This window comes from Bombina bombina, chromosome 8 (assembly GCF_027579735.1).
Source record: "Bombina bombina isolate aBomBom1 chromosome 8, aBomBom1.pri, whole genome shotgun sequence".
NCBI lineage: Eukaryota > Metazoa > Chordata > Amphibia > Anura > Bombinatoridae > Bombina > Bombina bombina.
In genome coordinates this window covers 186,524,024-186,547,318 of record NC_069506.1, presented here as the reverse complement: position 1 = coordinate 186,547,318, position 23,295 = coordinate 186,524,024, and the positions used below count along the sequence as shown (strand labels likewise).

Below are 23,295 nucleotides of genomic sequence, written 5' to 3'. Positions count from 1 at the left end.
TATCTTCATCCATCCGGTAAATTACGTCATCCAAGATGGCGTCCCTTGAATTCCGATTGGCTGATAGGATTCTATCAGCCAATCGGAATTAAGGTAGGAAAAATCCTATTGGCTGATCCAATCAGCCAATAGGATTGAGCTTGCATTCTATTGGCTGATTGGAACAGATGCCGTCTGGATGAAGATTTCTGCCGCTTGGAGGACCACTTCTGCCCGGATCGGATGAAGACTTCTGCCCCTCTGGAGGTCCACTTGTGCCCGGATGGGTGAAGACGTTTCAAGGTAGGGTGATCTTCAAGGGGGTAGTGTTAGTTTTTTTTTAAGGGGGGATTGGGTGGGTTTTAGAGTAGGGTTGGGTGTGTGGGTGGTGGGTTTTAATGTTGGGAGGAGTATTGTATTTTATTTTACAGGTAAAAGAGCTGATTACTTTGGGGCAATGCCCCGCAAAAGGCCCTTTTAAGGGCTATTTGTAATTTAGTATAGGGTAGGGAATTTTATTATTTTGGGGGGCTTTTTTATTTTGTTAGGGGGATTAGATAAGGTGTAATTAGTTTAAAAAATTGTAATTATTTTTTATTTTCTGTAATTTAGGGTTGTTTAATTTAATTGTATTTAATTGTAGGTAATTTAGTAAATTAATTTAAAGATAGTGTAGTGTTAGGTGTAATTGTAACATAGGTTAGGATTTATTTTACAGGTAAATTTGTACTTTTTTTTAACTAGGTAGTTATTAAATAGTTAATAACTATTTAATAACTATTCTACCTAGTTAAAATAATTACAAAGTTGCCTGTAAAATAAATATAAACCCTAAGATAGATACTTTCAGGCCCATTTATCAAAGGGCTTGCGGACCTGATCCGACACTGCGGATCAGGTCCGCAAGACCTCGCTAAATGCGGAGAGCAATACGCTCTCCGCATTTAACATTGTACCAGCAGCTCACAAGAGCTGCTGGTGCAACGCCGCCCCCTGCTGACTTGCGGCCAATCGGCCGCCAGCAGGGAGGTGTCAATAAACCCGATCGTATTCAATCGGGTTGATTTCCGGCGTTTCCTGTCTGCCTGCTCAAAGCAGGCGGACAGGGTTATGGAGCAGCGGTCTTTGTGACCGCTGCTTCATAAGTTGTGTTTCTGGCGAGTCTGAAGACTCGCCAGCAACACGGCCCTTCAAGCTCTGTACGGAGCTTGATAAATGGGCCTGAATGTAACTATTAGTTATATTGTAGCTATCTTAAGGTTTATTTTACAGGTAAGTATTTAGTTTTAAATAGGAATAATTTATTTAATTGTTGTAATTTTATTTCGTTTTATTAAAATTATATTGAAGTTAGGGGGGGTTAGACTTAGGGTTAGAATTAGGTTTAGGGGTTTATAAATTTAATATAGTAGCGGCGACGTTGGGGCCGGAAGATTAGGGGTTAATAAATGTAGATAGGTGTCGGCGATGTTAGGGACGGCAGATTAGGGGTTAATAAAAACATAATTTATGCTTACCTGATAAATGTATTTCTCTTGTGATGTATCGAGTCCACGGATTCATCCTTACTTGTGGGATATTCTCCTCCCCTACAGGAAGTGGCAGAGAGAGCACCCACAGCAGAGCTGTCTATATAGCTCACCCCTTAGCTCCACCCCCCAGTCATTCGACCGAAGGCTAGGAAGAAAAAGGAGAAACTATAGGGTACAGTGGTGACTGAAAGTTTAAAAATAAAAATATATATGCCTGTCTTAATAAACAGGGCGGGCCGTGGACTCGATACATCACAAGAGAAATAAATTTATCAGGTAAGCATAAATTATGTTTTCTCTTGTAAGATGTATCGAGTCCACGGATTCATCCTTACTTGTGGGATACCAATACCAAGTTTTAGGACACGGATGAAGGGAGGGACAAGACAGGGACCTTAAACGGAAGGCACCACTGCTTGTAGAACCTTTCTCCCAAAAATAGCCTCCGAAGAAGCAAAAGTATCAAATTTGTAAAATTTGGAAAAAGTATGAAGCGAAGACCAAGTCGCCGCATTACAAATCTGTTCAACAGAAGCCTCATTTTTAAAAGCCCATGTGGAAGCCACAGCTCTAGAAGAATAAGCAGTAATTATTTCAGGAGGCTGCTGTCCAACAGTCTCATAGGCCAAACGGATGATGCTTATCAGCCAAAAGGAAAGAGAGGTAGCCATAGCCCTTTGACCTCTCCGCTTACCAGAATAAACAACAAACAATGAAGATGTTTGACGGAAATCTTTAGTTGCTTGTAAGTAGAACTTTAAAGCACGAACCACATCAAGATTGTGCAATAGACGTTCCTTCTTTGAAGAAGGATTAGGACACAGTGAAGGAACAACAATCTCTTGATTGATATTCTTATTAGAAACAACCTTAGGAAGAAACCCAGGTTTGGTAAGCAAAACCACCTTATCTGCATTGAAAATAAGATAAGGGGAATCACACTGTAAAGCAGATAGCTCAGAAACTCATTGAGCCGAAGAGATAGCTACTAAAAACAAAACTTTCCAAGATAGAAGCTTAATATCTATGGAATGCATAGGTTCAAACGGAACCCCTTGAAGAACTTTAAGAACTAAATTCAAACTCCATGGCGGAGCAACAGGTTTAAACATAGACGTTTGTGTAGTAGAATAGACAAAGCAGATATTTGCCCTTTTAGGGAACTAGCTGATAATCCCTTCTCCAAACCTTCTTGGAGAAAAGACAATATTCTAGGAATCCTAATCTTACTCCACGAGTAACCTTTGGATTCACACCAATAAAGATATTTGCGCCAAATCTTATGATAGATCTTTTTGGTGACAGGCTTTCTAGCCTGAATCAGGGTATCAATGACCGACTCAGAGAAACCACGCTTTGATAGAATCAGTCGTTCAATCTCCAAGCAGTCAGACGCAGAGAAACTAGATTTGGATGCTGAAAGGACCTTGGATTAGAAGGTCCCGCCTCATTGGCAGAGTCCACGGTGGAACCGAGGACATGTCCACTAGGTCTGCATACTAAGTCCTGCATGGCCACGCAGGTGCTATCAGAATCACTGAAGCTCTTTTCTGCTTGATTCTGGCAACCAGACGTGGGAGGAGAGGAAACGGAGGAAATACATAGGGCAAATTGAAGGACCAAGGCACTGCTAGAGCATCTATCAGCACTGCCTGGGGATCCCGGGACCTAGACCCGTAACAAGGAAGTTTGGCATTCTGACGGGACGCCAACAGATCCAATTCTGGTGTGCCCCATAACTGAATCAGCTGAGCAAATACCTCCGGATGGCTTTCCCACTCCCCTGGATGAAAAGTCTGACGACTTAGGAAATCCGCCTCCCAGTTCTCTACTCCTGGGATGTAGATTGCTGAGAGATGGCAAGAGTGATCCTCTGCCCATTGGATTATTTTGGTTACCTCCATCATCGCTAGAGAACTAATTGTTCCTCCTTGATGATTGATATAAGCTACAGTCGTGATATTGTCCGACTGAAACGTGATGAATTTGGCCGCAGCAAGCCGAGGCCATGCCTGAAGCGCATTGAATATTGCTCTCAGTTCTAGAATGTTTATCGGAAGAAGAGATTCCTCCCGAGACCATAAGCCCTGTGCTTTCAGGGAGTTCCAGACTGCACCCCAGCCTAGCAGGCTGGCATCTGAAATGAGCCACTCTGGCCTGTGGAAGTACATTCCCTAAGACAGGTGGTCCTGAGACAACCACCAGAGAAGAGAATCTCTGGTCTCCTGGTCCAGATGCAGTTGAGGAGATAAATCTGCATAATCCTCATTCCACTGTTTGAGCATGCATAGTTGCAGTGGTCTGAGGTGTAGGCGGGCAAAAGGAACTATGTCCATTGCCGCTACCATGAGTCCGATTACCCCCATACACTGAGCCACTGATGGACGAGGAATGGAATGAAGAGCTCGGCAAGAGGTTAAGAGTTTTGATTTTCTGACCTCCGTCAGAAATATTTTCATTTCTACCGAATCTATCAGAGTCCCTAGAAAGGAAACTCTTGTAAGAGGGAAGAGAGAACTCATTTTCATGTTCACCTTCCACCCGTGAGATCTCAGAAAAGCCAACACGATGTCCATGTGAGATTTGGTTAGCTGGAAAAACGACGCCTGAATTAAGATGTCGTCTAGATAAAGCGCCACTGCTATGCCCCGTGGTCATAGAACTGCCAGAAGGGACCCTAGCACCTTTGTGAAAATTCTTGGAGCCGTGGCCAACCCGAAGGGAAGGGCCACAAACTGGTAATGCCTGATTAGAAAGGTGAATCTGAGAAATTGATGATGAATTCTGTGAATAGGGATGTGTAGATACGCATCCTTTAAGTCCACGGTAGTCTTATATTGACCCTCCTGGATCAGAGGTAGAATAGTCCGAATAGTCTCCATCTTGAATGATGGAACTTTGAGGAACTTGTTTAGAATTTTGAGATCCAAGATTGGTCTGAAAAATCCCTCTTTTTTGGGAACCACAAACAGGTTTGAGTAGAACCCTAGCCCCTGTTCCTCTTTTGGGACTGGGCGGATCACCCCCATGGTATGTAAGTCTTCTACAGGGCGTAAGAACGCCTCTCTCTTTGTCTGGTTTACAGACAGTCGAGAAATGTGAAATCTCCCCCTTGGAAGGGAGTCTTTGAATTCCAGAAGATATCCCTGGGACACAATTTCTAAAGCCCAGGGATTGTGAACATCTCTTGCCCAAGCCTGAGCGAAGAGAGAGAGTCTGCCCCCTACTAGATCCGGTCCCGGATTGGGGGCTACCCCTTCATGCTGTCTTAGAGGCAGCTGCAGGCTTCTTGGCCTGTTTACCCTTGTTCCAAGCCTGGTTAGGTCTCCAGACTGACTTGGATTGGGCAAAATTCCCCTCTTGCTTTGAAGCAGAGGAAGCTGAAGCAGGACCACTCTTAAAGTTCCGAAAGGAACTAAAATTATTTTGTTTGGTCCTCATCTTATTTGATCTATCCTGAGGAAGGGTATGACCATTCCCTCCAGTGATGTCTGAAATAATCTCTTTCAGTTTAGGCCCGAATAGGGTCTTTCCTTTGAAAGTGATGTTCTAAAGTCTAGATTTAGATGACACATCAGCAGACCAGAACTTAAGCCATAACGCCCTGCGTGCTAAAATGGCAAAACCTGAATTCTTTTCCGCTAATTTAGCCAGTTGAAATGCGGCATCAGTAATAAAAGAATTAGCCAACTTAAGGGCCTTAATTCTGTCCATAATCTCCTCTAATGGAGTCTCCATCTGAAGAGCCTCAAACCAGAAAGCAGCTGCAGTAGTTACAGGAACAATGCACGCAATGGTTGGAGAGAAAAACCCTGATGAACAAAAATTTGCTTCAGGAGACCCTCTAATTTTTTATCCATAGGATCTTTGAAAGCACAACTGTCTTCGATAGGTATAGTTGTACGCTTAGACAGAGTCGAAATAGCTCCCTCCACCTTAGGAACTGTCTGCCATGAGTCCCGCATGGTGTCAGATATGGGAAACATTTTCTTAAAAACAAGAGGGGGAGAGAACGGAATACCTGGTCTATCCCACTCCTTAGTAATAATATTAACAATCCTCTTAGGGACTGGAAAAACATCAGTGTAAACAGGAACCTCTAAGTATTTATCCATTTTACACAATTTCTCTGGAACCACTATAGGGTCACAATCATCTAGAGTCGCTAATACCTCCCTGAGCAATAAGCGGAGGTGTTCAAGCTTAAAATTAAAGGCCGTCATATCAGAATCTGTCTGAGGAAGCGTCTTTCCTGTATCAGAAATTTCTCCCTCAGATAACAAATCCCTCACCCCTACTTCAGAGCATTGTGAGGGCATATCAGATACGGCTACTAAAGCGTCAGACGGCTCAGCATTTTTCCTAAACCCAGAGCTGTCCCGCTTTCCTTGTAAACCAGGCAGTTTAGATAAAACCTCTGTGAGGGTTGTATTCATAACTGTGGCCATATCTTGTAAAGTAAAAGAATTTGACGCACTAGAGGTACTTTGCGTCACTTGAGCGGGCGTTACTGGTTGTGACACTTGGGGAGAGCTAGATGGCGAACCCTCATTTACATCTGACTGAGAATCATCTATTGCTCTATTTTTAAGTGCTAATATATGTTCTTTATAGTTTATAGACATATCAGTACAATTGGGACACATACTAAGAGGGGGTTGAACAAGGATTTTCCTTGGTGTCAGACATGTTAAACAGGCTAGTAATTTAACAAGCAAGCTTGGAAAACACTAAATAACACTTAGAATTAAAACGGTACTGTGCCTTTAAGAGAAGAAAAGTTGCACAAATTCTGCAAAACAGTGTAAAAAAGCAGTAAACTTAACGAAATTTTTACAGTAGCATCATAAAGACTTAGTGACTTTGCACAGCTATGCAAATAAACAATTAACCCCTTAATGGCAAAACCGGATTGAAAAAACGTCAAAACCGGTAAAAAAAGACTTTCAGCACCTTGCCACATCTTCTGTGGCTCCTACCTGCCCTTCAGAACGATTTGTGGGGAAAAAAACTTATTTTACAGCTCTCAAACACAGCAGGAACCTCAGGAGAAGCAGTTAGATGTCTCTGAGGAAAAGAAACTGCGCAACTGAGGCGTGAGGCCTATCAAACAAACACCAGTGTCTTTTAATTAACCATGTGGGTTAAAAAAACAAAAAACAAGCCACAATGACCCCTTTAGTCCCTTCAAAAAAACGTTATAATTGCATCATTCACTGAATAAACAAAAATGTTTTTTTTTTTTGTTTTGTTTTTAACAGTGTCACCAGTAACTAATGAGCCCTTCAAGCAAGCTGAAATTCCTATCAAAGAGTCTGAATACAGCTTACCCTTCCCTCATGGGAATAATGCCAGCCTTTTCTAGAATCAACACAGTCTGTCTAGAAAAATATAGACTGAACATACCTTAATGCAGTTTAGCCTGCAAACCGTTCCCCCAACTGAAGTTTTCCTGTACTCTTCAGCCCTTGTGAGAACAGCAGCGGATCTTAGTTACAAAGTGCTAAGATCATCATCCTCCTTGCAGAAATCTTCATCCCTTTTCTGCCAGAGAGTAAATAGTACACACCGATACCATTTAAAATAACAAACTTTTGCTTGAGAAAATAAAAAAACATAATTTATGTAAGAACTTACCTGATAAATTAATTTCTTTCATATTAGCAAGAGTCCATGAGCTAGTGACGTATGGGATATACATTCCTACCAGGAGGGGCAAAGTTTTCCAAACCTCAAAATGCCTATAAATACACCCCTCACCACACCCACAATTCAGTTTAACGAATAGCCAAGAAGTGGGGTGATAAAAAAGTGCGAAAGCATATAAAATAAGGAATTGGAATAATTGTGCTTTATACAAAATCATAGCCACCACAAAAAAAGGGCGGGCCTCATGGACTCTTGCTAATATGAAAGAAATGAATTTATCAGGTAAGTTCTTACATAAATTATGTTTTCTTTCATGTAATTAGCAAGAGTCCATGAGCTAGTGACGTATGGGATAATGATTACCCAAGATGTGGATCTTTCCACACAAGAGTCACTAGAGAGGGAGGGATAAAATAAAGACAGCCAATTCCTGCTGAAAATAATCCACACCCAAAATAAAGTTTAATGAAAAACATAAGCAGAAGATTCAAACTGAAACCGCTGCCTGAAGTACTTTTCTACCAAAAACTGCTTCAGAAGAAGAAAATACATCAAAATGGTAGAATTTAGTAAAAGTATGCAAAGAGGACCAAGTTGCTGCTTTGCAAATCTGATCAACCGAAGCTTCATTCCTAAACGCCCAGGAAGTAGAAACTGACCTAGTAGAATGAGCTGTAATCCTCTGAGGCGGAGTTTTACCCGACTCAACATAGGCAAGATGAATTAAAGATTTCAACCAAGATGCCAAAGAAATGGCAGAAGCTTTCTGGCCTTTTCTAGAACCGGAAAAGATAACAAATAGACTAGAAGTCTTTCGGAAGATTTAGTAGCTTCAACATAATATTTCAAAGCTCTAACAACATCCAAAGAATGCAACGATTTCTCCTTAGAATTCTTAGGATTAGGACATAATGAAGGAACCACAATTTCTCTACTAATGTTGTTGGAATTCACAACTGAATTGTGGGTGTGGTGAGGGGTGTATTTATAGGCATTTTGAGGTTTGGGAAACTTTGCCCCTCCTGGTAGGAATGTATATCCCATACGTCACTAGCTCATGGACTCTTGCTAATTACATGAAAGAAACTAACATTTTTGTCACCACACTCCTCTTGCCCTTCCTAGCAGTTAAGCAGGCAGAGAGAATAACTGGGGGGTGGATCTAAGGGGGGAGCTATATAGACAGCTCTGCTGTGGGTGCTCTCTCTGCCACTTCCTGTAGGGGAGGAGAATATCCCACAAGTAAGGATGAATCCATGGACTCGATACATCTTACAAGAGAAATTTAACTAGTGTTTGCGAGGCGGGAGTGCGACAGTTTAGGGGTTAATATATTTATTACAGAGGCGGCGATGTCCAGTCGGCAGATTAGGGGTTAAAAACTTTAAGTGTTTGCGAAGTGGGGGGGGGCTTGGTTTAGGGGTTAATAGGTAGTTTATGGGTGTTAGTGTACTTTGTAGCACTTTAGTTAAAGGAACACTGAACCCAAATTTTTTCTTTCATGATTCAGATAGAGCATGCAATTTTAAGCAACTTTCTAATTTACTCCTATTATCAAATTTTCTTCATTCTCTTGGTATCTTTATTTGAAATGCAAGAATGCAAGCCCATTTTTGGTGAACACACTGTGTTGTTCTTGCTGATTGGTGGATAAATTCACCCACCAATAAACAAGTGCTTTCCATGGTCCTGAACCAAAAAAAATAGCTTAGATGCCTTGTTTTTCAAATAAAGAAAGCAAGAGAACGAAAAAAATTGATAATAGGAGTAAATTAGAAATTTGCTTAAACTTGCATGCTCTATCTGAATCATGAAAGAAAAAAAATGGTTTCAGTGTCCCTTTAAGAGTTTTATGTTACGGCGTTAGCCCATAAAACTCTTAACTACTGACTTTTAAATGCGGTAGGAGTCTTGACAGGAGAGGGTCTACCACTCACTTTTTCCAAGACTCGTAATACCGGCGTTAGGCAAATCCCATTAAAAAGATAGGATATGCAATTGACTTAAGGGGATTTGCGGTAAGCTCGAGTCACGGAAGAAAAGTGAGCGGTACACATGTACCTGCCAGACTCGTAATACCAGCGGGCGTTAAAAAGCAGCGTTGGGACCTCTCAACGCTGCTTTTTAAGGCTAACGCAAGACTCGTAATCTAGCCGTTTGTATTTTGAAGTCATAAATTAATTTGAGTTACTGTGATATATTTTAGAAATCGCATTTACAATTGTGGCTAAGTTGGAACTATTTAATGCTATGTATATTGAGTTAATACATTTGTGTAAACATCTCTGGTTGATTATTTAAAGTACTAGTCCTAAAGCCCGTGTACACGGGCCAATTTTTTAGGTGCCGCGGTTCCAACCCTTGCTCCCTCTCTCTCCCCCCTCTCTTTTGCGCTCTCTCTCTCTCCCCCCCCCCCTCTCTTTTGAGTTCTCTCTCTCCCCCTTATTTTGCACTCTCCCCCCTCTTTTGCTCTCTCTCTCTCCCCTTTTTTGCTCTCTCTCTCCCCCCTCTTTTGCTCTCTCTCTCCCACCTCTTTTGCTCTCTCTCTTCCCCCCCTCATCTGCTCTCTCCCCCCTCTTGCTCTCTCTCGCCCTCTTTTGCTCTCTCTCTCCCCTCTTTTGCTCTCTCCCCCCTCTTTTGCTCTCTCTCCGCTCTCTTTTGTGCTCTCTCTCTCTCTCTCCCCCTCTCTTTTGCTCTCTCTCTCTCCCCCTCTCTTTTGCTCTCTCTCCCCCCTCTCTTTTGCTCTCTCTTCCCCTCTCTTTTGCTCTCTCTCTCCCCCTCTCTTTTGCTCTCTCTTCCCCTCTTTTGCGCTCTCTCCCCCTTCTCTTTTGCGCTCTCTCCCCCTCTCTTTTGCACTCTCTCTCCCCCCTCTCTTTTAAACTCTCTCTCCCCCCCTCTCTTTTGAGCTCTCTCCCGCCCCTCTCTTTTGAGCTCTCTCTCTCCCCCTCTCTTTTGTGCTTTCTCCCCCTTGCGCTCTCTCCCCCTCTTTTTTGCGCTCTCTCTCTCCCTCTCTTTTGCGCTCTCTCTCTCTCCCTCTTTTGCACTCTGTCTCCCCCTTCTCTTTTGCGCTCTCTCCCCCCTCTCTTTTGAGCTCTCTCTCTCCCCCTCTTTTGTGCGCTCTCTCTCCCCCTCTCTTGCACTCTCTCCCCCTCTCTTTTGCGCTCTCTCTCTTTCCCTCTTTTGCGCTCTCTCTCCCACCTCTCTTTTAAGCTCTCTCCCCCCTCTCTTTTGAGCTCTCTCTCTCCCCCCTCTCTTTTGAGCTCTCTCTCCCTCCCACTCTCTTGCGCTCTCTCTCCCTCTTTTGCTCTTCCCCCCTCTCTCTGCTCGCTTTCTTTCTTTCCTTCCTTCCTCTGTTTTGTTCTCTCCCGCCGGCCACGCCCCTCTTGCGCGCTCCCGCGAGGCCACGCCCCCTCATCACGCCCCCATCACAGCATGCCCGACGCCGGTCACGCCCCCACCAGGCAGCTTCCGCAGTGCGCACTACTCTGCACCTGAAGGCCAGGTGTGTTTGTCCGCGCGCAGTCTGTACTGCGCATGACGGCTTCAGACAAACACACTTGGCCTTTTATAATATAGGATTGTAAGACTATTTTTGGGTAATAAAGGGAATTGTATTCCCTGGAAATTTCATTAGATTTGTGGGATATTTGTTAAGTGATTCATTTTGAGTTAAGTTTAATTAATAGAAATATTGTGTCCATATACTGAGGTACCTTTAATTCATTCAGAGCAAAGGTTAATTTATAGAACTTTTTCGTCCATTCATGTGATAATAGACTATATCTATTGAATAGTAATCTAAATATCTGTATAGCCTGCTTTATATTTTAATATTGTATTGATAAATTGATAGATATAACTGGTCATAGGTGATATTCAGTTACTACATAGATATAATCAACGTGTATATAAAGATTAACTGATCAGAATTCAGGAATATTTTATATTGAGATTAAATATTAATTTTCAATAATAATATTGTTGTCAAATGTATAGATATCTCAATAGTGATATTTTTGGGTATACTACAGAGAATTAACATCTTACTGGAGTGTATTGACAAAATTCTGCTATATTAATTGTAGATATCACTGACAAGAGTTTTATACTGCAATTAATTATTAATATTCATAATTACAATACATAACACGTTGGTGGCAACTGCTGCTGAAATTATCCACTTATCCATTAAAAAATTAGAGTTTCCTATCTGCTTACACCATACCCTTACAACATCCCACCCCTTTCCCTTTACCATACAAACTTACTTTTCTATAATGTTACCCCAAATTAACACACTGACACAGTTTCTTGATGGAATATTGGAAACGTCACATTTATTAATTATAGACCAAACCATTGCCTTTATGGCAAAATTATGAGTGACCCAATTAAATGTCAACAATCAAAAATTAATTATCCAGTTCATTATCCAAATAAATCAAATAGTAAGAACATGACACTGAATAGTGGCCCACGACTCAGGTGGCAAGACCATGCTCCACTTATGGCAAGGGGTCAAGGAAGGGGCTGCCCAGGGCCCTATGGTCCAGTTTAACCCAGCAGTCCACTGAATACGCCACTGAGTATGCCAGCCACCGCACCTATGTGCCAGGCCCCAAATTCATCACCACAAAAGCAGAGGGCCCTCTTTTCTGCCAACACCTGTTGTGTCCTACCCTTACCTTAAAAGCTATCCAGTCATTCCCTTTATATCCCTCAGAAGCAGGTTATTTCCTCCATCAGTCAGGTACACGCCATCTTTTCGGAATAGGTCCTATCTCCTCACTGACATGATTGGGTGTCCCAGGACTGCACCTCCTATCTCGTTTACAGCCTTCCTTGCTGTATGGTTGACATTTTCCTGTTTCTATACCCTGTCCTCTGTGATTCACACTTCCACCGCTGCCTTGATATCATGGTGAACCATATTACTCTTACTCCCATCCATACTATTCTCAACCACCTGAAGACATCCTCTACTAGATTTCTCAACTCTAGCAGCAGTTGTTCCCTCCCAGGTGAATGATGAGGGCGTTTGGTATCCCCCATCTTCTCCTTGTTCCTTGTGTGGTCAGTACTAGGTCCCTCCATCTCATTCCTCTTTTTCATAACCATCTCAAGTTGACTTGCCTCTTGCCGATTCTCCAATGGCTACCCCCTTCTGTATGAGCTGCTTTAACTTTGGTCCAGAGAACATAGGAGTGACACCACACTAGCTCTTCCTAAAACAACGACACACAGTATTAGTGACCACTCCATATAAACTACAACTGTAACTCAATGTGAATAACAAACAAGAACAAACCAAACAAACCAAAATGTGTCAGATCACCCTTCATTGCCTTTGACACTGAGTTTTGTTTACTGTTTGGAATGAATAAACTTCACAGAGGTTATATCCAGACTGGTATCAGTCCTTTCTTTTTCTGCTTATATCTTGATTAATCTAAAATTTTAGAAGCACACATGAACACAGAAACCTTTATCAATAATGGGGCAATCTGATGGTAAATAATCATAGAGGAAGAATACACAAAATCTAGCAATTTTGTTACTTGTTATGAAGCTTGTTAGTGAGTTCAACCTGCATGATAAGTGTAAAGTGAGTGTTGCATTATGGTTGTGCTCAATCAAGAGTTTTCTCCAACATAGGTGTGTCCGGTCCACGGCGTCATCCTTACTTGTGGGATATTCTCTTCCCCAACAGGAAATGGCAAAGAGCCCAGCAAAGCTGGTCACATGATCCCTCCTAGGCTCCGCCTACCCCAGTCATTCTCTTTGCCGTTGTACAGGCAACATCTCCACGGAGATGGCTTAGAGTTTTTTAGTGTTTAACTGTAGTTTTTATTATTCAATCAAGAGTTTGTTATTTTAAAATAGTGCTGGTATGTACTATTTACTCAGAAACAGAAAAGAGATGAAGATTTCTGTTTGTATGAGGAAAATGATTTTAGCACCGTAACTAAAATCCATGGCTGTTCCACACAGGACTGTTGAGAGCAATTAACTTCAGTTGGGGGAACAGTGTGCAGTCTCTTGCTGCTTGAGGTATGACACATTCTAACAAGACGATGTAATGCTGGAAGCTGTCATTTTTCCCTATGGGATCCGGTAAGCCATGTTTATTACGATGGTAAATAAGGGCTTCACAAGGGCTTATTAAGATTGTAGACTTTTCTGGGCTAAATCGATTCAGTTTTAAAACATATTTAGCCTTGAGGAATCATTTTATCTGGGTATATTGATATTATAATATCGGCAGGCACTGTATTAGACACCTTATTTCTCTGGGGCTTTCCCAAAGCATAGCAGAGCCTCATTTTCGCGCCGGTGTGGCGCACTTGTTTTTGAGAGGCATGGCATGCAGTCGCATGTGAGAGGAGCTCTGATACTTAGAAAAGACTTTCTGAAGCGTCATTTGGTATCGTATTCCCCTTTGGGTTTGGTTGGGTCTCAGCAAAGCAGATACCAGGGACTGTAAAGGGGTTAAAGTGTTAAAACGGCTCCGGTTCCGTTATTTTAAGGGTTAAAGCTTCCAAATTTGGTGTGCAATACTTTTAAGGCTTTAAGACACTGTGGTGAAAATTTGGTGAATTTTGTACAATTCCTTCATGTTTTTTCGCAATTGCAGTAATAAAGTGTGTTCAGTTTAAAATTTAAAGTGACAGTAACGGTTTTATTTTAAAACGTTTTTTGTACTTTATTATCAAGTTTATGCCTGTTTAACATGTCTGAACTACCAGATAGACTGTGTTCTGAATGTGGGGAAGCCAGAATTCCTGTTCATTTTAATAAATGTGATTTATGTGATAATGACAATGATGCCCAAGATGATTCCTCAAGTGAGGGGAGTAAGCATGGTACTGCATCATTCCCTCCTTCGTCTACACGAGTCTTGCCCACTCAGGAGGCCCCTAGTACATCTAGCGCGCCAATACTCCTTACTATGCAACAATTAACGGCTGTAATGGATAATTCTGTCAAAAACATTTTAGCCAAATTGAACCCTTGTCAGCGTAAGCGTGGCTGCTCTGTTTTAGTTTCTGAAGAGCATGACGACGCTGATATTAATATCTCTGAAGGGCCCCTAACCCAATCTGAGGGGGCCAGGGAGGTTTTGTCTGAGGGAGAAATTACTGATTCAGGGAACATTTCTCAACAGGCTGAACCTGATGTAATTGCATTTAAATTTAAGTTGGAACATCTCCGCATTCTGCTTAAGGAGGTATTATCCACTCTGGATGATTGTGAAAAGTTGGTCATCCCAGAGAAACTATGTAAAATGGACAAGTTCCTAGAGGTGCCGGAGCTCCCAGAAGCTTTTCCTATACCCAAGCGGGTGGCGGACATTGTTAATAAAGAATGGGAAAGGCCCGGTATTCCTTTCGTCCCTCCCCCCATTTTTAAAAAATTGTTTCCTATGGTCGACCCCAGAAAGGACTTATGGCAGACAGTCCCCAAGGTCGAGGGAGCGGTTTCTACTTTAAACAAACGCACCACTATACCCATAGAGGATAGTTGTGTTTTCAAAGATCCTATGGATAAAAAATTAGAAGGTTTGCTTAAAAAGATGTTTGTTCAGCAGGGTTACCTTCTACAACCAATTTCATGCATTGTCCCTGTCACTACAGCCGCATGTTTCTGGTTTGATGAGCTGATAAAGGCGCTCGATAGTGATTCTCCTCCTTATGAGGAGATTATGGACAGAATCAATGCTCTCAAATTGGCTAATTCTTTCACCCTAGACGCCACTTTGCAATTGGCTAGGTTAGCGGCTAAGAATTCTGGGTTTGCTATTGTGGCGCGCAGAGCGCTTTGGTTGAAATCTTGGTCGGCTGATGCGTCTTCCAAGAACAAGCTACTAAACATTCCTTTCAAGGGGAAAACGCTGTTTGGCCCTGACTTGAAAGAGATTATCTCGGATATCACTGGGGGTAAGGGCCACGCCCTTCCTCAGGATCGGCCTTTCAAGGCGAAAAACAGACCTAATTTTCGTCCCTTTCGTAAAAACGGACCAGCCCAAAGTGCTACGTCCTCTAAGCAAGAGGGTAATACTTCTCAAGCCAAGCCAGCTTGGAGACCAATGCAAGGCTGGAACAAGGGAAAGCAGGCCAAGAAGCCTGCCACTGCTACCAAGACAGCATGAAATATTGGCCCCCGATCCGGGACCGGATCTGGTGGGGGGCAGACTCTCTCTCTTCGCTCAGGCTTGGGCAAGAGATGTTCTGGATCCTTGGGCGCTAGAAATAGTCTCCCAGGGTTATCTTCTGGAATTCAAGGGACTTCCCCCAAGGGGGAGGTTCCACAGGTCTCAGTTGTCTTCAGACCACATAAAAAGACAGGCGTTCTTACATTGTGTAGAAGACCTGTTAAAAATGGGAGTGATTCATCCTGTTCCACTAAGAGAACAAGGGATGGGGTTCTACTCCAATCTGTTCATAGTTCCCAAAAAAGAGGGAACGTTCAGACCAATCTTAGATCTCAAGATCTTAAACAAGTTTCTCAAGGTTCCATCTTTCAAGATGGAAACCATTCGAACTATTCTTCCTTCCATCCAGGAGGGTCAATTCATGACCACGGTGGATTTAAAGGATGCGTATCTACATATTCCTATCCACAAGGAACATCATCGGTTCCTAAGGTTTGCATTCCTGGACAAACATTACCAGTTCGTGGCGCTTCCTTTCGGATTAGCCACTGCTCCAAGGATTTTCACAAAGGTACTAGGGTCCCTTCTAGCGGTGCTAAGACCAAGGGGCATTGCAGTAGTACCTTACCTGGACGACATTCTGATTCAAGCGTCGTCCCTTCCTCAAGCAAAGGCTCACACGGACATTGTCCTGGCCTTTCTCAGATCTCACGGCTGGAAAGTGAACGTGGAAAAGAGTTCTCTATCCCTGTCAACAAGGGTTCCCTTCTTGGGAACAATTATAGACTCCTTAGAAATGAGGATCTTTCTAACAGAGGCCAGAAAAACAAAACTTCTAGACTCTTGTCGGATACTTCATTCTGTTCCTCTTCCTTCCATAGCTCAGTGCATGGAAGTGATCGGGTTGATGGTAGCGGCGATGGACATAGTTCCTTTTGCGCGCATTCATCTAAGACCATTACAACTGTGCATGCTCAGTCAGTGGAATGGGGACTATACAGACTTGTCTCCGAAGATACAAGTAAATCAGAGGACCAGAGACTCACTCCGTTGGTGGCTGTCCCTGGACAATCTGTCTCAAGGGATGACGTTCCGCAGACCAGAGTGGGTCATTGTCACGACCGACGCCAGTCTGATGGGCTGGGGCGCGGTCTGGGGATCCCTGAAAGCTCAGGGTCTTTGGTCTCGGGAAGAATCTCTTCTACCGATAAATATTCTGGAACTGAGAGCGATATTCAATGCTCTCAAGGCCTGGCCTCGGCTAGCGAGGACCAAGTTCATACGGTTTCAATCAGACAACATGACAACTGTTGCGTACATCAACCATCAGGGGGGAACAAGGAGTTCCCTAGCGATGGAAGAAGTGACCAAAATCATTCTATGGGCGGAGTCTCACTCCTGCCACCTGTCTGCTATCCACATCCCAGGAGTGGAAAATTGGGAAGCGGATTTTCTGAGTCGTCAGACATTGCATCCGGGGGAGTGGGAACTCCATCCGGAAATCTTTGCCCAAGTCACTCACCTGTGGGGCATTCCAGACATGGATCTGATGGCCTCTCGTCAGAACTTCAAAGTTCCTTGCTACGGGGCCAGATCCAGGGATCCCAAGGCGGCTCTAGTGGATGCACTAGTAGCACCTTGGACCTTCAAACTAGCTTATGTGTTCCCGCCATTTCCTCTCATCCCCAGGCTGGTAGCCAGGATCAATCAGGAGAGGGCGTCGGTGATCTTGATAGCTCCTGCGTGGCCACGCAGGACTTGGTATGCAGATCTGGTGAATATGTCATCGGCTCCACCTTGGAAGCTACCTTTGAGACGAGACCTTCTTGTTCAGGGTCCGTTCGAACATCCGAATCTGGTTTCACTCCAGCTGACTGCTTGGAGATTGAACGCTTGATTTTATCGAAGCGAGGATTCTCAGATTCTGTTATTGATACTCTTGTTCAGGCCAGAAAGCCTGTAACTAGAAAGATTTACCACAAAATTTGGAAAAAATATATCTGTTGGTGTGAATCTAAAGGATTCCCTTGGGACAAGGTTAAGATTCCTAGGATTCTATCCTTCCTTCAAGAAGGATTGGAAAAAGGATTATCTGCAAGTTCCCTGAAGGGACAGATTTCTGCCTTGTCGGTATTACTTCACAAAAAGCTGGCAGCTGTGCCAGATGTTCAAGCCTTTGTTCAGGCTCTGGTTAGAATCAAGCCTGTTTACAAACCTTTGACTCCTCCTTGGAGTCTCAATTTAGTTCTTTCAGTTCTTCAGGGGGTTCCGTTTGAACCCTTACATTCCGTTGATATTAAGTTATTATCTTGGAAAGTTTTGTTTTTAGTTGCGATTTCTTCTGCTAGAAGAGTCTCAGAATTATCTGCTCTGCAGTGTTCTCCTCCTTATCTGGTGTTCCATGCAGATAAGGTGGTTTTACGTACTAAACCTGGTTTTCTTCCAAAAGTTGTTTCTAACAAAAACATTAACCAGGAGATTATCGTACCTTCTCTGTGTCCAAAACCAGTTTCAAAGAAGGAACGTTTGTTGCACAATTTGGATGTTGTTCGCGCTCTAAAATTCTATTTAGATGCTACAAAGGATTTTAGACAAACATCTTCCTTGTTTGTTGTTTATTCAGGTAAAAGGAGAGGTCAAAAAGCAACTTCTACCTCTCTCTCTTTTTGGATTAAAAGCATCATCAGATTGGCTTACGAGACTGCCGGACGGCAGCCTCCCGAAAGAATCACAGCTCATTCCACTAGGGCTGTGGCTTCCACATGGGCCTTCAAGAACGAGGCTTCTGTTGATCAGATATGTAGGGCAGCGACTTGGTCTTCTCTGCACACTTTTACCAAATTTTACAAGTTTGATACTTTTGCTTCTTCTGAGGCTATTTTTGGGAGAAAGGTTTTGCAAGCCGTGGTGCCTTCCATTTAGGTGACCTGATTTGCTCCCTCCCTTCATCCGTGTCCTAAAGCTTTGGTATTGGTTCCCACAAGTAAGGATGACGCCGTGGACCGGACACACCTATGTTGGAGAAAACAGAATTTATGTTTACCTGATAAATTTCTTTCTCCAACGGTGTGTCCGGTCCACGGCCCGCCCTGGTTTTTTAATCAGGTCTGATAATTTATTTTCTTTAACTACAGTCACCACGGTACCATATGGTTTCTCCTATGCAAATATTCCTCCTTAACGTCGGTCGAATGACTGGGGTAGGCGGAGCCTAGGAGGGATCATGTGACCAGCTTTGCTGGGCTCTTTGCCATTTCCTGTTGGGGAAGAGAATATCCCACAAGTAAGGATGACGCCGTGGACCGGACACACCGTTGGAGAAAGAAATTTATCAGGTAAACATAAATTCTGTTATTCATTCTAAACAAAAAAAAATTATACTTGAAGTCATAACTGTGACACATAATATACAGATGCAAAACATTTTCATAGAGAAAATGGGTTGACCTGAAAATATTTTGTTTACATTTAGATTAAATGCAAAATGTAATACCCTATTATCTTAATGATATTCTAAACAAGCTACATTTTAGATACAGCTGTTTATAAGGGTACATATGTGATTGCTATCAAGCAAACAGCACTTTGTAATTGAATTACAAATGCAAAGTCATGCTTAGATGTACGATAATGTTATGTATATACATTTTTGTTTTAAACAATGAAATACTGACATGGCAAATGACAGCGACTTTGAGTTCTGAAAGTCACAAATCAGTTTCAGACTAATTGTGATATTTACGTTCCTTTTGATATCTTAATAATGTCCTTATATCAGCATTTTAAACTGAACAAATGGTAACTTTGCCACAACTAATAAGAGATATTCAGAAATCTTGTTTTTATACTTGGCAATAATATGGTGTGCTTGCGGGCAGTTTTCTATGAGAATTCATGTAACACACAAGATACAACTTGAGCTATGTATTGGATTATTCACACGTTGTTCATATGCTATTTAATTTGTGTGTTATGATGAAAAGTGGTAACAAGCAACATTGAGTAATCTGTATGAAAACTTTATTGGGGTACAAGCGATTCTAATACTGTGGAATTACTATTACTGCAGATTCCAAATGAAACTGGCTACAACTATGGTACGTCGGCTTGCTATACTACAAGGATGGAGGTAACAATATAGACAGAAAATGAATGGTAAAAAGGTTGACAGCTGAAGTGTTTGACATAGATGAGATGTTTAAATTAAATCAATGTAGTATTTATTGCATATTTGTTATGTGTATTAAAAGAATTCTCCTCTAATTGGTCTCTCCCTTTCGTTAACCTGAGAGATAATTATTTCTCATCAAAACACTCTTATTATTATTTTTTAACAGCTACAACTCTATTTTAATTCACTGTCCAAGATCATCCAGGGATATAGGGAACGTCACCATGGGATAGCATATGCTCCCTCTATAGACAAGGCTGCCACTCCATCTCTCCAGTTGTCTGTAGCTTGGTAAAAGTTAAAGGTTGTGAAGCTTTAGAACAATGGGGGCTTACTATAAGAAACGAGAGTCATCTCAAAATTTCTGTAAATGCTGTGATACACAGCTTTAGTAGAGTCAGAACTGTGACATTGCCTTCTGACTAAAAGGGATGCTTAACAGTAAATATATGCTAGACATAATGATGCATTCAAAGCAAAGATTAGCCTTAGAATATGTTGATGCATTTTTACAGTTACAGTATCTCACAAAAGTGAGTACACCCCTCACATTTTTGTAAATATTTTATTATATCTTTTCATGTGACAACACTGAAGAAATGACACGCTACAATGTAAAGTAGTGAGTGTACAGCCTGTATAACAATGTAAATTTGCTGTACCCTCAAAATAACTCAACACACAGCCATTAATGTCTAAACCATTGGCAACAAATGTAAGTACACCCCTAAGTGGAAATATACAAATTGAGCCCTAAGTGTCAATATTTTGTGTGGCCACCATTATTTTCCAGCACTGCCTTAACCCTCTTGGGCATGGAGTTCACCAGAGCTTCACAGGTTGCCATTGGAGTCCTCTTCCACTCCTCCATGACAACATAACGGAGCAGGTGGATGTTAGAGACCTTGCCCTCCACCACCTTCCGTTTGAGGATGCCCCACAGATGCTCAATAGGGTTTAGGTTTGGAGACATGCTTGGCCAGTCCATCACCTTTACCCTCAGCTTCTTTAGCAAGGCAGGGGTCATCTTGGAGGTGTGTTTTTGGTCGTTATCATGTTGGAATACTGCCCTGTGGCCCCGTCTCCGAAGAGAAGGGATCATGCTCGGCTTCAGTATGTCACAGTACATGTTGGCATTCATGGTTCCCCCAATGAACTGTAGCTCCACAGTGCCGGCAGCACTCATGCAGGCTCAGACCATGACACTCCCACCAACATGCTTGACTGTAGGCAAGACACACTTGTCTTTGTACTTCTCACCTGGTTGCCGCCACACACGCTTGACACTATCTGAACCAAATAAGTTTATCTTGGTCTCATCGGACCACAGGACATGGTTCCAGTAATCCATGTCCTTATTACGTAGAAAAAGGGGGGCTGAGGGCTAGTGGGTTAAGACTAGATAAAAAATTGTAGGGAGAAATTATATGATAAAGACTTATAAGTATATTAGCCCTATAATTTTAAGAGAGAGACAGGAAAGATACATATGGATGTACCATTAATTGCAAAGACAAGAAGAAATCTTGCAAGAAAGGGGATAGGCCTGTCGGGCTCTAAGCATATATTTTAAACAACCCACTGGTTTAGATTATCAGCACAAGATAATAATTCATGGAAAAGAGCAATGCTCTATGTCAGGGAGTAACTAGAACCCCATATATCCAATTTGGAACTTAGAATGAAGTTAAAATTGTCTCAGAAAACCATTCATACTGACAAAATCTTTATTAAGAGACAAAGGATAAAGTCCAGCAGGACTCAGACAAACATTCACACATACACTGGTTAAAAATAGCTCAAGCTCGTTTCTTAATTAAAGAGAATGCAGTGTATGGCGTGTGAAATAGAAATAGTATTTAAATAGTAATCTCTGCAAGTGGAATTCTTAAGGATATCTAATATGAGCAAATGTTGAAAGATTCCTAAAAATTGTAATGTGCAGAATAACTGTTCTACAGTAAATGGTGGACCTTTGGATGGTGTGTACAAGGAATATAGCTAGGATATATATATGTAGCTTATTTAATTTTTAGCATTCAGGGTGTCATAAGGTTCAGTAGTTTGTGCACTTATGGGGAGCACAGGGTAGCGCTTAATATCACTAAGATGAATTGATTGTATTGCAATATAACTGAAGGCTTGAATTCAGCAATGTTGTTCAGAGATAATATAGATGCTATGTGCAAAAAATGGTGAACACCAAATAGTATTCGATTATCTCAGAGATCGATTAAATAAATTGCAATATGACTGGGAGCTTTCAGCAATGTTGCTCAGAGAGAAAATATATTTTAGGTCTGACCTAAGCGATATTTTGTGACCCAATATTCTCAATGGTTTAACTGGTATGTGCGTGCTCACTAATGGTTACATTTGTATATTTTGATACATATTAGCACAGCTGAAAATATAAATCAATATCTAATGTCTCCCAGTTACAAAACATATATATGCTAGGCTGCACTGTTGTTGTAACTTTGGTTAATACCAGGTTACCATAACATGTATATATAGGTATTTAGGTAATGTACCACAGGTTTTATAACCTATATATTAGTATCATAGATTTTGGTTAACCTATTCCTTTAGTTTTGATATTAACGTGAGCCTAGCACAAATATCAAGTTGCCACCTTAGTTGCCAAACATATATGGGTTAATGTATTGTTGAATATCAGTTTTACAAATTTAGCAAAGTAAGGAAACTCTCATAACCCCTGGCTGAAGTAAGCCTCTTCTATAGCGGAGGCTGTAATTAATATTACTTCTAGCTAATAACACTCAAACGTTCATATCTTGATCTACAAAAGTCTCTACTATATCGGAGACTGTATTACTGTTAGTCTGCTCCAATTTCACACACGCATATATTCAATAAGTATTAGAAAGTATATTAGCGAGCGAGCGGCTAAAAGCAGTGAGGTACTATGACCTCGTGAACAATGCCCCTGACGCGCGTTTCACATAACGCTTCTTCAGAGGGGTACGCGCCGGCCGGACTTGTAATGTTATATTCTTTTGAAAGACCCAGTCAGGATCATCGATTGGCTCACAGAGTATCAGATTGTCGGATGGTATTGGTTAGTATAGATGGGACGCACCTATGACTGACCCAATCAAATAATCTTTGCGAGCATCACCTGTTGTCAGGTAAAATTCATGTGACAGAAAGACTCGATCTGTAAAACAGAGACGATCAAATGAGCAAAAAGGAATGATTCATTAAGCTGCTTGGATATCATAAGCTGTAATGCCTGCACTTTTTGTGTGCACTTGTCAGTATAATTTACAATATGTTAAGCAATGCAGTATCATGTTGTGTTTGATCAGTTCCAGTTTATACGTGATGCAGAAAATAGAAAAGTGTAAGGGAAATGTGCTAAAGTACTTGTGTGAGATTGCACCTTGTATTTGGATAAAATATAATAGAATATTCAACGTGAGAGTGGGGAAATAAAACACGATCACTTGGAAGGTTTTTTTATATAAAATATAAAATGTGCTCTGGAATATCAAGCGTGGTGTTTGACATTAATAACAGACATGGTGAAGGTAGAAAAACATACTATTAAATAAGTATGGTAAAGTTATATTCTAATAATGTGATAGGTGACATAAATATGAGATAGCAAAGAAATTTGCTAATGTATGTGCCCTTTTCAATTTTATAAAACTATTCAAACACTTGACTGAAACTTTGTGTATGCAAACAATTTTAAATGAGTAACCGATCTGCATATTAGTCGGTTTCAGTGATTTATTAGGTTTGCAAGAAAACATTGTAGTTATTATGCTCATTTAATCCAACTG

General features: G+C 41.6%; 1 protein-coding gene across 1 annotated transcript in view; it reads left to right on the top strand.

Annotated features, from left to right (window-relative positions):
• Positions 1 to 23,295, top strand: part of LOC128638672 (circularly permutated Ras protein 1) — a 184,251-nt gene that overhangs the window by 28,115 nt on the left and 132,841 nt on the right. Inside the window, exon 3 of the mRNA XM_053690786.1 lies at positions 19,382 to 19,441. Within this exon, the coding sequence (XP_053546761.1) occupies positions 19,382 to 19,441 (60 nt within the window). The remainder of the gene's footprint in view (positions 1 to 19,381; positions 19,442 to 23,295) is intronic.